The 16,760-nt window shown below is 46.6% G+C and overlaps 2 protein-coding genes across 8 annotated transcripts in view; one reads left to right on the top strand and one right to left on the bottom strand.

The window, feature by feature from the left end:
• Positions 1-10,050, bottom strand: part of UGGT1 (UDP-glucose glycoprotein glucosyltransferase 1) — an 85,861-nt gene extending 75,811 nt beyond the window's left edge. Inside the window, exons 1-2 of one of the 3 annotated variants that reach the window (XM_067538857.1) lie at positions 8,257-10,050; positions 5,106-5,576 (exon numbers count right to left, since the gene is read on the bottom strand). In XM_067538857.1, coding sequence (XP_067394958.1) covers positions 5,106-5,113 — 8 coding nt within the window. In that variant the 5' untranslated portion in view covers positions 5,114-5,576; positions 8,257-10,050. The remainder of the gene's footprint in view (positions 1-5,105; positions 5,577-8,256) is intronic. The other 2 variants (XM_067538858.1, XM_067538859.1) reach the window with 2 other exon arrangements.
• The window catches only part of SAP130 (Sin3A associated protein 130), a 32,053-nt gene continuing 24,892 nt past the window's right edge, over positions 9,600-16,760 (top strand). For 4 of the 5 annotated variants that reach the window (XM_067538866.1, XM_067538863.1, XM_067538864.1 and 1 more), the window contains exons 1-5: positions 9,600-9,725; positions 11,141-11,258; positions 12,807-13,042; positions 14,009-14,167; positions 16,554-16,665. In XM_067538866.1, the coding sequence (XP_067394967.1) occupies positions 11,147-11,258; positions 12,807-13,042; positions 14,009-14,167; positions 16,554-16,665 (619 nt within the window). In that variant the 5' untranslated portion in view covers positions 9,600-9,725; positions 11,141-11,146. Of the gene's footprint in view, positions 9,726-10,496; positions 10,579-11,140; positions 11,259-12,806; positions 13,043-14,008; positions 14,168-16,553; positions 16,666-16,760 lie in introns of those variants that run through there. The other variant, XM_067538862.1, reaches the window with a different exon arrangement.

The raw sequence follows: 16,760 nt of genomic DNA, 5'->3' as shown, positions 1-16,760 counted from the left end.
TATAGACTGATCAGTTCACCCTTTAACCTTCTTTGTTAAGAAGCTCAGTCTGTTTAGCCTCAGACTCACAATAAGGTATATTTCCCAATCCTTTAATCTTTCTTGTGGCTCTTCCTTGAACCCTCTCCAATTTAAAATCCTTCCTTAACTGTGAACACGACAACTGGACACAGTATTCTAGTAGTGATCGCAGTGCCAAATACAAACTCAACTTAACCCCTCTACTTCATTTGATATTCCCCCATCTATGCACCCAAGGACTGCATTAGTCCTTTTGACCAGTGTCGCATTGGGAGTTCATGTTCAGTTATCCAACACAATCCCCAAGTCCCTTTTCAGAGTCACTATTTACCAGGATAGTCCCTCATCCTGTAAGTATGGATTACATTCTTTGTTCCTAGATATATGCATTTACATTTGGCCAAATTATAAAACAGATCGTTTGCACCCAGTTTACCAAGAGATTCAAAATACTTGAGACCTGTCCTCTTAATTATTTGCCACTCCCACCGCATCTGTCATCTACAAACTTCATCAGTGATATGTTTTCTTTCAGCTCATTGACAATGCTAAATAGCGTAGGGCCAAGTACTAATCCCTGCAGGACCCCACTAGAAACACACCTGCTTCATTATGATTCCACAGCCGCTTTTTTAATCCATTTAATGTACATTGTTTTGTATCATTCTAGTTTTTAATCAACATGTTGTGTGATGCCAAGTAAAATGCCTTACAGGAGTTTGATAAAGATAGCGTTTATGTAATATACTTAAAGTTGTAATATCATCAAACGCAAAAGAGAAAGTTTGACAAGTTCTCTTCCATAAATAATGCTGATTGGCATTAGTTATATTACCCACCCTCTAATTCTTTGAGTTCTGTATCTGCTTCATAATTTTGCTGCCAGTCACCCCTCTACATACAGTGTGCCCTGAAAAGGCATATTACAAACTCATCAAGTTGAAATCAGATGCAAGACTAAGCTCCTGACTACTTATGAAAAAAGCATAGGATTTTTAATCACTATAATTGTAGAGACATATTGCTGGTGTCCTGACCAAAGTCAGTCTCGAAGCTGATGGGAGCCAAATAAGATTACAAAGAAGGGCTGGTAGGTTCACAATTGATATAATGGGTCCCTTCACTAAGGGATACACTTTCCAAGGAGCCAAGAGCCCTCAGTTCTCCCTAGAGGCTGACTTAAGGATGAGGGGAGGGCCCAATGGACAAAAACTGAGGGCCCTAATGGAAGGGCAAGCTATGCTATAGGCTACAAGATATGGAAATAATGCCATTAGATACTTTTTTCCACTCCTCCACACTGCCCCATCCATTCACCATCTTACCACTAGTGTTAACTTTCTTGCCTACAATGACTGAGTCTCATCCTGAGTCTCAAATTCTTCCATTAGCTTCCTGTCTCATTCCTCGGAAGTTCAAACTCTAGACCTCATTTACTAGATTCCCCATGGTGCCATCCCCATCCAGCTTACATCTTGGCATTCACTTCTTCCTCCTCTTGCAAAACTTAATTTTGTTTTAATTAAAATGTTTGTTTTAATTAAAATGGGCCCACCCATAACTCCACTGCACCCACCTCTCAGTCTAATCCCTGCATCTTTTCCATGCTGCTTTCTGCCAGTAACAACTTTCCTCTTCCATTATGCCAAACCAACTCACTCAGCTGGAAAAAAGTGACTTTAAAGGAGCAAACATTCCACTGATAACTACCCTCCCTCAGTCTTACTTCATTATATGATCCTTAACTTTGGTCATATTTATTCAAGAGGGTTTTAAATGAACATGTGTTCTGCTCAGCTGCACCATCCCTGTTTTATGTTGCCCCAGGGAAGTGGCCAAGTTGCCAGCATGTGGGATTGCAGCAGTACTTCGTTCATAGTGCGGGAAGACTATGCCCAGTCAACACTATTGGCTAATCCCCTACTTCCATGGACTTCAACAAAAGTAGAGGATGCTCGGTGCCTCACAAGATGGCCCCTTCCTGTCCCAAACTATTGCATATCAGTGCAGCGCACTGTTAGATCTCATTCCAGAGCTCACTCAAGAAACATTGTTTCAGTTTCCACTCAGGTCAACTCTTCCTTCCAAAGCCAATAATTTGAGCTCTGAAGTGTATTGTGTGGGAATATTTTTGGATAGAACCTTGTCTCAAGGTTTTCTCTTGCACATGTACAATTAAAGATTTAATGCCATCTTTTTTGGTAAGGTAGAGACCTGCTCTCGTGTTCTTGAAAAAAAACTGCCCTATCCCTTAGATGGGGGCAGTCCTGCTATTATAGTTTTGATATAACAGAAAAATGAACTCTGTCCTGTCTAGACAGTATGTTGGCACAGCAGGAGACCGTCTGTCATGGACAAAAACATGGTTAATAATCACCAAGACAATCCATTGACCAGACTAGTCCATGCTTGGATTTCTAGGAATTCTGCCATCAGCCAAACTGGTCAGAAATATCTGGGGTGGCTTGAGAATGAGGAAGGGGCTGAGCTCCCTGAATATGGTAACAGCTCCCGAGAACAAAACAAGGGAAAGTTTTTCAAGGGATCCTGGCAACACATGTGGGGGGTTTGAGGGGTGGGGGAAATACACACAACCCAGCATGAATGACAGACACACTGAGGACTTCTCATACTCTGTGAGAACTGAAAGGAGAATAGGCTGACCTCTGACACTATAAAGTAAGTGTTTGTTTCATTTAAAATCTTCTTCCACTTTTCTCTACTGCATAAATAGAGTGGCTTTTAACAGAGCTGCTGAAGTGTCCTGGAAATTCATTTTCCACAGGGAAAGAAGCAAGCAGATGACAAGACTCTTGAGTATGGGGCAAGTTACAGAGGTCTCTGAACCTAGGCACTAAACTCTATCCAGAAGTCAGAGAATCTCAGGATTCCACTCCAGGGAAAGGTGAATGGCAAAAGGCCCCTCCCCTGGGAAGCAACTCAGAGACCCAAAAAAGGGACAGAGATATTAGTTAAGAAGCTAAATAAATATGAGATCTGGCTTTGGGAACCCTAACACATTAACACAAATTACGTCTCAGCAGCACTCAGCAAGATCACAACCTGCCACTTCCATGCCTTCATGTCAGAAGCACAACCTCCACCTTCTCCAAAATCCCATCAAACAAATGTATTTTACAGCATGGCCAGAAGGTCACCAAATTGACTAGTTGGGACCAAAGATGATTAGTACAATACATTAGGATAATTGATGCTATACTACTACATAGGATCCAGTTTGGGAATCTTTTGCGTGTGAATAAGCCCTACTAATATTGGCAGGACAGGGGCTGTTATTTGTAATGTGTTTTAGAATCTATGGGAATGAAAAGTAATATACATGCCAGGTTCTGCTTCAGAGTTCATATTTGACCAGGGAAAGTTTGTCCATGGTTTTTAAGCACAGATCTAGCAGGATGTCAGTAGGTGAAAAAAACTCTCTCAAACCCTCATTCTGGAGGTTGTATAGAATACACTGGCATGATAACAGCTATGCCCCAGGCTGTTGGTGTTATGGCCTGCTCATGAACATTCAATAAGAATAGCCAAGGCTGTCAAAAGGGCTGCAAGAGGCATCCTATAAAAAGAACCAGGAGAAATTAACTGACACGGTTATTTTGCAAGCTTCTGTTGTGTCCACATCCAGGTGTCACATTCACTATGTTGGACGCTGTTTAATTAAATATGTTACTGTACACGTTCTCCACAATTTGTATCTATATTTCATATCATCTGAGGCACAGCTGACGGGAAGAACAGCCTTGGAACCATCAGACTCCCTCATAAATCCTACTTAGTCTTCACAGTTAAATCAGGACAACACAAACCAAGGTTTCATTTCTGCATCATGGCCCCTCTTAACTCTTGTAGAAACGGAGAGCCAGATATTCACTTCTGTTACTGTAATGGTGCAAGTTCCCAAGCCACAGGTGCAACCACAAACCTAATAAAGAAGATGTCTACCTCAAGCCACTACCCTGAATACAAATTATTGGCTTTAATAGGATGGAGATCACTTCTACCTAACAACCCAGTACTTGTAAGCTCTAGCTCCTAAAGAACTTTACAGCAGTGCGTATCTATTTAGTTTATAGATAGTGACATAGAGATTAAGTGAGGTGTGCAAAGTCACACAACAAACCACTGCCAGAGGTAGGACGAGGATCTATATCTTCTGACACCTAGTTCACTAACCAACTTAGTTTCCAAATACAAATGAAGTGTGCTCCCCGTAAGTCCTATTTATTAATAATAAATGAGGAGATTTTCAGACAAAAAGGGGAGGAAGATGCCTCACTCCTCCCATTGACTTTCAAGTGGAGTTAGATTCCCCAACTCACCCATCTGCCTTTGAAAATCTCTCCCAAATTGTCTGTGTGTGTGAATAAAGCACAGGACCGCCTCAGGGTGGTTTGGAAATCAGTATATTTCCACTAAAGCTAAAAACCTGTGACCAGTTTAACACTCCCTCTACAAGATTGTCATTACAGGAAAGAGTGCCCTCTACACCCCACATCGTAACAGGGCAGCGAGAGCTGTTGCTGTGGTGCAGAGTTATTCCCTCCAGTAATGAGTCTTCTACATTACTGTCAATGTGTTCAAACAGAAATGAACCGTACAGTAGTGCAATGCAGAACTCATTGCACCATGCTGAGCACCAAGCCACGCTAGGATCATGTAGCACTTCACACAGACTCAGCTTGCACAGGTGACGCTCTCCCCATCACAGCATAGTCCTTGGGCCCAAGGCCAGGCTGGACCCCAGCAAGCAGGACAGATAGCAAGTGACACAGAAGATGGTCAGCGGGCACCTGTGGGTTGTGAAGCAGGGCAAAGCCTAGCCCGTCTGTCGGGGTAAGGCCTGTCCCCACAACTCCAGCCTATGCGCAAGGGTGGCAGGGACAAACGAGCTGTGACTTGACCAACGTCGCCCTCCAGCTGAGACCTGCCTGCCCCAAGCACTGTTCGGGGTCTCCTCCCCGCCTCCCTGCGAGAACATCTGCAGCCTTCGAACACACCATGATCCCCCTGTTCCTCACTCCCCTCCCCCCCGAGAGAAGGCGCTCCCGGCAGGCGCAGCCCACCACCGCATGCGGGGACAGGGACGGGCTCCTGGGGCGCCGAGGGACCGCCAGGCGCAGGGGCGCGCGACCCGAGCTCCAGCGGAGGGGGCGCGCGCTGCCTAAGGAACCTGCTGTGCGAATGTCCGGAGTCCCCGAGCTGCTGCAGTTATTGCACCTGTGAGCGGCCGCCACGCTCCCTTCCGGCTTCAGTCAGCCGCCGCGCGCCGCCGCTCCTCCGGGTAGGTTCCTTCCGGCCGGGCAGCCCGCTTCCTCTTCCGCCCTGAGGCCGGATACATGGAGACCGACTGCCACAGAGATGCGGAGAGTAACCCTGGGGAGCGGCTAGAGCGTCGCCCGACAGCCAGCTTGAATGTGGGGCGGAGGTTGTTTTAAGGAGGCGCCAGGCCGGGGTGATTGAATTTACTTCTGCTCCATCAGGGTCCGAGGCCTTGAGGCAGGACTGGCCTGGAGCGGGAGACGGAGTCTTCCAGACTACGAGGGAGGGAGGGAGGGAGGGAGAGAGAGAAGGAGGGAACGTGCGGGAAAACCGCTGCCTTGGGGGAGAGACGCGTTACTCCGGCTAGAAATGCCCCTCGCCCACAAATGAGGAGGCTTCCTCAATCCCCCATTAAATCAGTGCAGTGCGTGAGCAGCGACAGCTCTACCCCCTACATGACAGCAGCGGCTGCTTTGCTGGGAGGGTGACTCTGCCCCACAGGCAGGGGACGCAGTGGCTCAGCCTGTCTGACTCTCTGGCTAGGGGTGTCTAAAGATGGGGGCCCCCCCGCAGTAAACACTTCTGAAACTTTGGTCCTGGAGGGGGGCAATTGCTGCCCATCTAACTGTGAGGCCTCTGCATTCTGAGGTGTTAAAGGCAGCAGGCTACTTGTGTAACAGCAGGGCAGGGGCTGGGTTTATAGAGCTCTTGAGATTAGTGTAATTATCTATTCTCATAAATTGCCTGGTGTAAGTAATGGAAAAAATTAGCTTACTGGTATCTGGAGTGAAGGATGTTTTGTACCCAGCCAAGGAAATCAGACATGAGCTAATGGCCAGATCCCAGAAACTGAACCCAGCCTTTTAGAGTTTTTCAGGTGCATGAGCTGAAATATTAGGCTAGAAAGGATATTATCCAGGCCCAGATGAAAGTGAGCAGGACTATACACAAGTAAAGGCCAATACCAGCATGGTTAAATAGCCACCCAAGCAGACTTCACTACAGAACAGAATAAAGCCCAACTTGCCCACCCTGAGATCAAAGCCACCAGGAACAGGTTCAGGACTATTTAGATTGGACATACACAAGTCTATGGACCCAGATGCAATGCATGTGAGGGTGCTGAGGGAATTAACCGATGTGATTTCAGAGCCATTGGCTATTATCTTTGAAAGCTCAGGGTAATTGGGGGAGGTCCCTGATGATTGGAAAAAGGCAAATAGTGCCTATCTTCAGGAAAGGGAAGAAAGAGGATCCAGGGGACTATAGACTGGTCAGCCTCACCTCAATCCCTGGAAAAATCATGGAGCAGGTCCTCAAGGAATCCATTTTAAGGCACTTGGAAGAGAGGAAGGTGATCAGGAACAGTCAACACAGATTCACCAAGGGCAAGTCATGCCTAACCAACCTGATTACCTTCTATGAAGAAGTGACTGGCTCTGTGGATGTGGGGAAAGCAGTGGACATGATATACCTTGACTTTAGCAAAGCTTTTGATACAGTCTCACAGTATTCTTATCAGTAAGTTCAAGTAGTATGGGTTGGATGAATGGACTATAAAATGGATAGAGAGCTGGCTAGATCATCGGGCTCAACGGGTAGTGATCAATGGCTCCATGTCTAGCTGGCAGCCGGTCACAAGCAGAGTGCCACAGGTGTCAGTCCTGGGGCTGGTTTTGTTCAACATCTTCATTAATGATCTGGAAGAAGGGGTAGATTGCACTCTTAGCAAGTCTGCAGATGACACTAAGCTAGGGGGAGTGGTAGATACCCTGGAAGGTACGGATAGGATACAGAGTGAACTAGACAAATTGTAGGATTGGGCCAAAAGAAATCTGATGAGATTCAACAAGGACAAGTGCAGAGTCCTGCACTTAGGACGGAAGAATCCCATGCACAGCTACAGACTGGGGACCGACAAGCTAGAGTTCAGCAGAAAAGGTTAGTGTATAAGAAGCTGGATAGGAGTCAGCAGTGTGCCCTGATTGCCAAGAAGGTTAATAGCATATTGGGCTGCATTAGTAAGAGCATTGCCAGCAGATCGAGGGAAGTGATTATTCCCCTCTATTCGGCATTGGTGAGGCTGCATCTGGAGTATTGTGTCGAGTTTTGGGCCCCCCACTACAAAAAGGATGTGGACAAGTTAGAGAGAGTGCAGCGGAGGGCAACCAAAATGATTAGGGGGCTGGAGCACATGACTTATGAGGAGAGGCTGAGGGAACTGGGCTTGTTTAGTCTGCAAAAGAAAAGAATGAGGGGGGGGATTTGATAGCAGCCTTTAACTACCTGAAAGGGGGTTCCAAGGAGGATGAAGCTAGGCTGTTCTCACTAGTAGATGAGAAAACTAGGAGAAATGGTTTCAAGTTGCAGTGGGGAAGGTCTAGGTTAGCTATTAGGAAAAAGTTTTTCACTAGGAGGGTGGTGAAGAATGGGTTACCTAGGGAGGTGGTGGAATCTCCATCTTTAGAGTTTTTAAGCTGTGGCTTGACAGAGCCCTGGCTAGAATGATTTGGCAGGGGGTTGGACTAGATGACCTCCTGAGGTCCCTTCCAACTCTAATTTTCTAGGATTCTATTTTAAGTCCTGAACAGCAACCATACAGAATACCTTGGACCCAGGTGCGGTTGTTACTGTCCAGGATGTTCTTGCTGAGGACTCAGTAGCTGTCCAGCAATTAGTGGTCAAGGAGCCAAAATCCACTGAACCTGATAGAGGCTCAGTAGCTTAGGGAAAAAAAACAATCAACATCCTCACTGGCACCAGAGAATTGATGGAAGAAGCTCAGACGTTGTCACAAAAATATATTCTAACCACTGCTCTGCAAGGCCCCAGACACAATGCTGCCAAACTTCCCACCACAGGCACACCCTCCTCTGCCCCTCAAAACCCCAGCCTGCTTCCCATCCCAATCTCTGAAAAAACAAATCATTTAAGACCCATGAAGGTGCCACCTACCTTTTCAGTCACTCCTCTACTACCCAAACACTTCCATGTTATTGGAATGCGACTTGGGAGACCTGGATTCTGTTCCTGGCTCTTCCACTGCCACGGGCTTCCTGAGTGACCTTAGGCAAATCACAATTTCTGTGCCTCAATTTCCTCAGCTGTAAAATGGATAAGGACATTAACCACTTTTTCTGCTGATGAAAAGAGATCAGGTCCTATTATTAGGTCTACATCCCCATCACCTCCAAAACCAAACCTAACCATCTTCCATCTCCACAGCCTTCCCATCAGTATAAGGCCCTATCTAATTTGATATATTACGGAAACTGTAAATTCTGTAATATTAGGCTTATACCATAATTTTGTCAGCTGAGCAGCTGACAGCAGGAGCCACGCCAGGCACATGGCTAATGGCAGGAACCTCGCTGTCTGCCCCACGCATGGCAGACAGCAGGAACCAAAGTCCTCAGCCAGGTTGCTGACTATGGGAAAGCCTGCCCACAGCTGATGGGAGCATGTTTTCCAAATTACTAGAAACAATAAAAGGTCCATTAATTACTTCTCTGCAATTTTCCATGTCTTGTCTGTAATTTAGTCACAATTATTTGACAATCATCCTGCAGTTCTAGTAGGGCCTTACATATATCTATCTCCTCTCTTGCAAGCTAATTCACATTCCTCTGAGTCCCTAAGGGTTTTCCTGCTAGGATTAGTGATTAGGTAGATGTTCTTGGTTTACTGAAATGTTATTTTGTTCGTATGAACGTTTACAGGTGTTAACAAGATTATGAATAAATATTTATTAGTTTGAGCAGCCCCTCACAGCTTGGTATCTTCCGGACAAAGCAACAGCTCGCTTCCCATCTCGGGCCATAGCCGTGTGCCAGCCAAGGGGCCTCAAGCCGCATGATGCAGCCAGGGGAATCGGGCCCGGTCCAAACCATTGCACAGCCGCACACTGAAGGGCGAGGTTCCAGCGCCAGAGGCCTGCGGCGGCAGCAGCACTCACTCAAGGCTGCATTAACAGCGACTGCGAGCGACCCAGCATACAGGCAGGCCACGGGGGTAGAAAGCTTGTCGCGCTAGGCATCATCGCCCGGCAACCAGCGTCTCGCGGGATTGCCTCGTTAGCACCCTTGAGCCAAACTCTATTTCCCGAAAGGCCCAGCGGCGCTGCTATCTTGACCAATCGCTGCGCAAACTCAGGCCCCGCCTTCTGCAATCTGGTGAAATTGTCTCAGAGGCGCCCTCGGTTTGAACTACATTTCCCAGAAGCCCCTTCGATGCCGCCGTTTCAGCCAATCGCTGAGCGGGCTGGGCGGGGATAACGCGGCTATGGGCGGGACCGACCGGCGCCAATCAGGAGGAGGGTAGCTGCGGCGGTGGACTGGAAGGAGCTTCGGGCTGAGCATCGGTGTCAGCGGGAGAAACGGGTCCTCAGGCAGCTGCGCAAGGCCTCACCGCGCGCGGGGCAGCAGGTAGGCCGGCTCAGGGAGGGGTCCGTGCGTGGTGAGGTCCGGCGGCCGAAAACCCCGAAAAGGGTTGTCGAAGCCGGACTCCGGGCGACCGGAGCGGACCCGGCGGGAGATGATCGCGGGAAGCTGACAGGAGGGGACCAGACCCTGCTGCGGCTTCGCGGGGGCCAGGCGCGAGGGGTTCCTTGGCGGGGGCCTGCCCGCGCTCGTTTTAGTCGGCCCGCGGGTGCGAATGGCTGGCGGCTTGTGGGGGCCGCTGCTGGCGCTGCGCTTTATTGCTTATTAACATCCGGGCTCTGCGCGGCGGCGTCCCTCACAGCGACAGGAGGCGGAACCTATCGTGGAGACTTGCTCTCTCTTGGCCCGCAGGTTCTTATCCCATTGGATAGCTCTCTCGGGAGGTCATCAGTGGGACGGGCTCTGGATTGGCTGAGGGCACTATCCCAGCTCTGCGTTCGATTGGCTCGTGGCCTATCGTCAGTCTGGATTGGCGCGGCGCTAGTGATGACGTTTGCCCTACTCCATCCAGTCCGCGGACCGGATGGAGGCGCGAGTAGCCGCCGGGTGATGGGGGGTCCCCGTTGTTACGGCTTCTGGCTCTTCGCGCAGGGCTGGTCCCCGCTGCAGGCCAGGGGTGCCTGGGGACCCCCCTCGGAGCGGGTGCCCATTGCAGCGGGCTGCGTAAAGCTGAGGCGCTCCGGGCTGCTGCACAATCGCTGTGCTGTGTACGGAGCGCTGCCCATGTTCTCCGCGCAGTGCCGGTTTGGGAAACGATTCCCTCCCCACCCCCAATCTGGGGTCTCTCATCCACAACCCAGCTGAAGGCCGCGCGCCCGGGGATCAGACTGGAAGCGGCGTGAGTCACAGGGGTGCACCGCTGCCCGGCTTCCATCGCCAAGCGAGACCGAGCGTACTTGCAATCCAGTTTTTTCCCCATTAAGATTCATGGTCATTCTTCCAGGGCTGTGTTACAAATTGTCACCTGGATGATATGGGAGGGGTCAATCTCATCAGGGTCAGCTCTAGCGTTTTATGTTGAGCATATTGCTAGAATTATGTTGCTTTAAAACAGTGGTTTTCAACCAGGGGTGCACGTATCCTAGAGGTACACAAAGGTTTTCCAGGGAGTACATCAACTCTTCTCGATAGGTGCCTGGTTTTACAACAGGCTACATAAAAAGCTCTAGCGAAGTCCGTACAAACTAAAATGTCATACAGACAAAATGAGAAAGTAAGCAATTTTTCAGTAATAATGTGCTATGACACTTTTTTGTATTTTTATGTCTGATTTTATAATTAAGTAGTTTTTAAGGGAGGTGAAACGTGGGATATGCCAGACAGATCAGACTCCTGAAAGGGGTACAGTAGTTTGGAAAGGTTAAGAACCACAACTTTAAAATGTTCCTCACGTTGCACAGGTGGAAATGAGTTCTCAGCAGTTTCCCCGTTCTGGAGCCCCTCCTGCAGGACTAGGACAAGCACCACCCTCAATTTCCACCAGTGGATCTACAGGACTGATAAACCCAACAACCACAGGTACGACAGCTATTGGAGTTTCATGTTTCCTACTGTTTAACTTCATTCTGGGGAATTTTGAGACAAATGGCTTAATTCTATGCATGCTCTGCAGAATTTTATTGAGATGATTGAGCACATCAAGGGCAGACATGACTTGAACTCTGATATATGTAGGTATACTAATTTGAAGAATTGTAAGAAGCTCTTCTTCCACTCCCCGCATATGATGCTGGATCAGAATGGGCTGGGAACATGCAAGTTGCATTAGGAAAACAGTGTTATAGCAAAAACATTTTGACCATAAACCCGTTTAGAAATTATCTAAAAAGTAAATTATAGTTGGTGTAAGACATACTAGTTGGGCTTTCCATTGAGGAAATGCAAATAAATTACAGGTAGGTGGGAACTATTGGAGCGGCTTCAGAGGAAACCAGACACAAGTAAACACAAACCATGTTCACCTCTAAATAGAACTGTATGATTAGCTGATGTATTAAAGGGACACTCTCAGAAAGTGGATTTTTTAAAAAATCCATTTTTATTTGTCAGTGTTCCTTTAATTATTTGCTAAATGAGACTAAATGTCCAATAGTTTTCAAATCCACTTTAGAAATACCTGTTATTGTTTCATTATCTCCATAACTCTTGACTGGTGTTTGATGTCTTAGGTCCCAATTCTGCAATGAGGTCTGTGCTACCAGATGCCTGCCCCGACCTGGAGCTCATTGCAGGATCAGGGCCTGAGTAGTGAGAGTTGCCACATTACTGATGCCTCCAGCAGTAAGTCGATCTGATCTTATAGAGTAAGATGGAAGGAAATACGTTTTTAGTATTCAAATGCGTAATTATGGTAGGAGATTCTGAGAGTTGTACAGTAAGTATATAACACATTCTATGTAGGTTTTGATTGCCTAAAGATAACTAGTGTTTAAAATACACTTTACAGCTGAGCCTCCTGCACTCTTATAAATTTATGAGATGGAAATAGAAATTCCAGTTTTAGTCTAATTATCACTGCCACGGTGGAAGTTTTTTGTTCTGATTATTGTAGTTTTTTGCTTTGACACTTCTCATTATTCTTACTTTTAATTAGATGATGTAGTTGGACAATCTAGCATTTAGTGAAGTCTTTAATAAAAAATTAAATTGAATCCATGTCATGAGGCCTAAGTCATTTGCCTGATGGCCTTGATCCATTTATTTTGTTCCTTTAAATTCAATTATTCACTTTAAAGAGAGGTTACAGTTAGAGATTTATTTTAAGAAGGATGATTGGGCCTTGTGAGTGACTTGGGTTAGACCATGACATATGGGGATAATCCTTAGGTCTCTAAAAGGAATGCAGAGCTCCTTTGCAGGAGGATTTATGACATTTTGGAGACTCGTTTTTGGAGCAGGTTTATCATACCAGGATTAGTGAATGTCTCTTGTTCAGGAGGTTTTAAACAAATTCCCTTTGTATGTATACATTTGGGCACTCCATATCTAGGGTTGTGGGCAACGAGTGTGTACTTTTTACCCATTTTTATCCTCTTTCTTAGAGTTCCTTTTTTCTTTCCTCACCAGTGAGTGATGAATCTAATCGAGAGTCAGAAGTTGCTCCCAGAGAGCATGTGGGCCCTGGTAGCTCTCTACAGTCTCGTGAAGAGAAGCAGGAACCAGTGGTTGTTCGGCCATACCCACAGGTTCAGATGTTGACACCGCACCATGCTGTCCAGTCTGCCGCTGCAGTTACAGTGACAGCTCCACCGGCACATCTGACCCCAGCAGTGCCACTTTCCTTTTCGGAGGGACTTATGAAGGTAATACGGTGGCTGTGAATGAGTTCATTATCATCTTCTCCAGTGGTTTATTTTAGTTTTTCCCAGTGCAGTTAAACAGCTCTAGGCTAACATCCATTGCATATCATTTACTTCTTGACTAAAATGTTATTTTCTATAAATTGCTTTATTTATTTATTTCAGCTCTTTTCTGTGATCTTATTCTGTGAATATGTGTCTCTTCTGTATGGTGCCTGTACTCCTGATGGCAGATTGGGAACATTGCTGTCCCTATGGAGTATTCTGTGGCTTTTCTACTTATTTATTTCCGGGATTAAGGATAATCTAAATGAATTTTACAACCCCCCCATTCATTCCTGGAAGAGGGAGAAAAGAATGTCAATGTGCATATAAATAGAGCATTAGAATGATGTTATGGAGCAATGGAGAATCATGCACAAACTAGGCAATTCCTGCAGCTGGGCAGAATCCTTTTTGTGAGGATGGGGCTAAGAGGACAGGAGGAGGAGGAGACCTGTGTAAGGGATGGCTGTAACTTGAGCAAAGAGCTGATTACAGCTATTTTCTCTTTTTCCGTCTAACGCCTTAACTAAACGTGATCTAAGATCTAATTGGCAGAGGAGAAATTGCCTAGAAAATCCACAGGTTAAGAAAGGAAGAGAAAGGGGAGATTAATGTTTTTATTATTTGTCTGATTGTCGGTATTTTGTGATGTTTGTTTGCTCTGTGGTAGCTCCCAGAGTGTCTAGACATGATTGGGGTCCTGCTGTGCTAAGTTGTGTCCGCAAGGAGAGGGCCTTAGCCTTTCCTTCCAGTCTCTCTAAGTTGAAAGTGGAGTGGTCTGTAGCGGCCCATGCTTCTTCCCTTCCCCCAAACCACACACATCCTGTAGGTGCTATTGATACAAACCTCACGCGGCTGTGATTTCGGAGGTGAGAGCTCTACTTCCTTGTATTGAGTTGTCGCTGTTTTTCTTGTTCCTTGCAGCCTCCTCCGAAGCCCACCATGCCCAGCCGACCCATTGCTCCTGCACCCCCCTCTGCTCTGTCAGCTCCCACCAAGGTTCCTGGGCAGGTTGCAGTAACCATGGAAAGCAGTATCCCACAGGCCTCAGCTATTCCTGTGGCAACAATCAGTGGACAACAGGTTTTATTTTTCCCTTTTTTGCTATTTAATAAAGTGGGATGTTGGTTGATAGTCCTCTGTCCAGAAGCAGAGACCTAGGAAGGGGGATGAACTACAGTAGACACTCATTAGTAGCAACTATCTGTGCCCTTTTGCTATGTTGCTTCTAAACGGCTGTTGGTGTTATGGGAAGTGTCATCTGACCAAAGACGGATGAAGAGTTAAGGGTGTTTCGGAAGGAGTGGGGCAGCCATGTTGTGGGAGGGGAATGGAGGAAGCCCATATTTGGAGGGAATGGGGCAAGGGCACCCTGGGTTTTTCAGGGGAGCCCCTGGGCAGCAAAATGACTGACTGAGCCTGGCTGCCAGGGACCAGCTGAGCACACTGCCACTGGCAACTGCATGCTTCACCCTGGCAAGGGATGAATGGCTGGGAAGGGCACCATGCACAGCAATGGGGGCAGAGGGGCAGCTCCTAGCACGAACAGCAGAGACAGGAGGGGGAAGGGGACAGGTCAGTACCCTGGGGAAGGGGTCACCTGACACCTCACTGCAAAAGAGCACACCCACACTCTGCCGCCAGCAACTGAGATGGAGAGGAAAGCGCAGTGCACAGAGGGGTTCCCCGATACCCCCCACTGCAAAATAGCACCACCACCTCCCACTCCTCCTGCAAGCCAGCCACTAAGGAAGGAAGGAGGAAACCTTCCAGCAGCACATCTGCTGCTCACTCCCTGAAAAACCCCTCTCTTCCATACCCTCCCCCCAAACTGCCCCTGCACATGTTCTCTATGCAGGCTCCATCAGTCTGGGCAAGTGGCTTGGAGCTGTGTGGCTTGGGGCTGCACTGATGGGCCAGGATCAGGAGGGGAGTGGGAAGATGCAGTTTTACATCTCCTCCATTTCCGCCCTGGATGTGAATCACAATGTCACAAATGTTGCTGTTGTGCAGCAGCTGTGTTGCTGTTACTGAGTGGACAATTCACAGCAGAGGAAGTATTCCCAGGGGAAATGTTGCTCATAAGCAGTGGTTGCTCTTACAAGATGTTGCTGCAAACAAGCCTCTACTGTATTCCATTATTGCTCCCCAAAGTATTAGTACCCATCACAAGAGCGTGGAGATGGGAGCAGACATCTCCACTAATGTATAAGAAAAATGCAGTTGAGTCAGGAGATGAAGCAAAGGTGGTGGAGCCCCACCCCATAAAAACGCTGGGCAGATGACTGTTGCATCTCCAGTGCTCTATCTGATAAACTGGGGCCAGAGAAATCTGTATAAATTTGCTGATTCATACTCATTCTTCAGTACAAAGCACAATCCCTTCTTCTGCAAAGGTGAAGTTGTTATTTACTCATTTAGAAAGCCACTAGTTTTCATTTTGAGATTCCATTTGACATAACAAATAAAGTGGTAGCATACTGACCTGCAAGCAGACTGAAATAATGAAGGGCTGTGTCTGTAGCTGAGCATTTTCTTCAAATCTCCCCCTTCTGCAGCTGCACCAACAGATGTGCTAGTGTAAACGGATGCTGGTTTTTTAACTCCTTGTTGCCTTGTTCTATTCAGGGTAAGTCCAGTTGATGTATTGGTAAGCATCTGGTTTACACTAGTTCTGCTTTTGTGTAGCCACATCAGTGCTATCCTGCACCAGACCAATAATGGAGAACTTCTGAAAGCTTTGAGAGTAGGCAAGGCTTTGGTGAGAATGCCTGTCAAGGAGTTAATGCCAAAGCACAGTTCTGATTCTTGCATTTCAGTGCTAGTTTGCCAAAACAAATACTTAGTTTTAGCAAGTGAAGTACCATTAGGTTAACAAAGTGTTTTATGAAACATAATATAACATAAGTGTGATACCTAATAAACTTTATTTGTTAGCAAGTACATGAGTTTTTAGGGTAGGTGTTTCTAACTTCTAGGGATTCGTGCCAATTATTTCTTTATAAGTGGCGTTCATAAATATGTCTAGAAAGGCAGTTATAAATGAAACATGAGGCCTTAATTTAATATGTTTCATTTCTTCCCCATTTCCTATATTTCTATTGATTCGGCTGAAGGGATGATATGAAACTGTCTAAAGAGATCATCAGATGCAGAAATGCCACCTGCCCAATTGAAATGGGACAGTGACTTGGGAGGAGAGAAATTGATGACCGACACATACTTGCTTGAATAGATGTGTGTTTGAGATTTTCCATAGAAAATGGAAGGAGGTTGTAGCTTCATCCTACAGAAATGTCCGTCTCTACCCTCTCTCATTTGTAATGCCTCTGTATACTGGTGTATTTCCACAAAACTGTTAAATGTGGTTTGTTGTTGCCTTTGATGTTTTAATGTGGGCAATTACCTGTGAATGTGATCTTTCTCTCTGGTCAACATTTCTCATGGAATCCTTTTTTTTTTCCTGCAGGGACATCCCAGTAACTTGCATCATATCATGGCAACAAATGTTCAGATGTCTATCATCCGAAGTAGTGCTCCTGGCCCCCCTTTACACATTGGAGCTTCTCACTTACCCCGAGGTGAAGTCAGCACAATGGCTCCTTTTCACACTTGCTCAGGGAGGCTGCATCTACCTGAATTTTTTTTTTCCTTTAAAATTTCCTACTTTTGTTAA

Source organism: Emydura macquarii, unplaced genomic scaffold, assembly GCF_026122565.2.
Source record: "Emydura macquarii macquarii isolate MOO-44397 ecotype Brisbane River unplaced genomic scaffold, CSIRO-AGI_Emac_v2 contig_499, whole genome shotgun sequence".
NCBI classification, from domain to species: Eukaryota; Metazoa; Chordata; order Testudines; family Chelidae; genus Emydura; species Emydura macquarii.
This window is presented reverse-complemented; position numbering and strand designations above follow the sequence as displayed.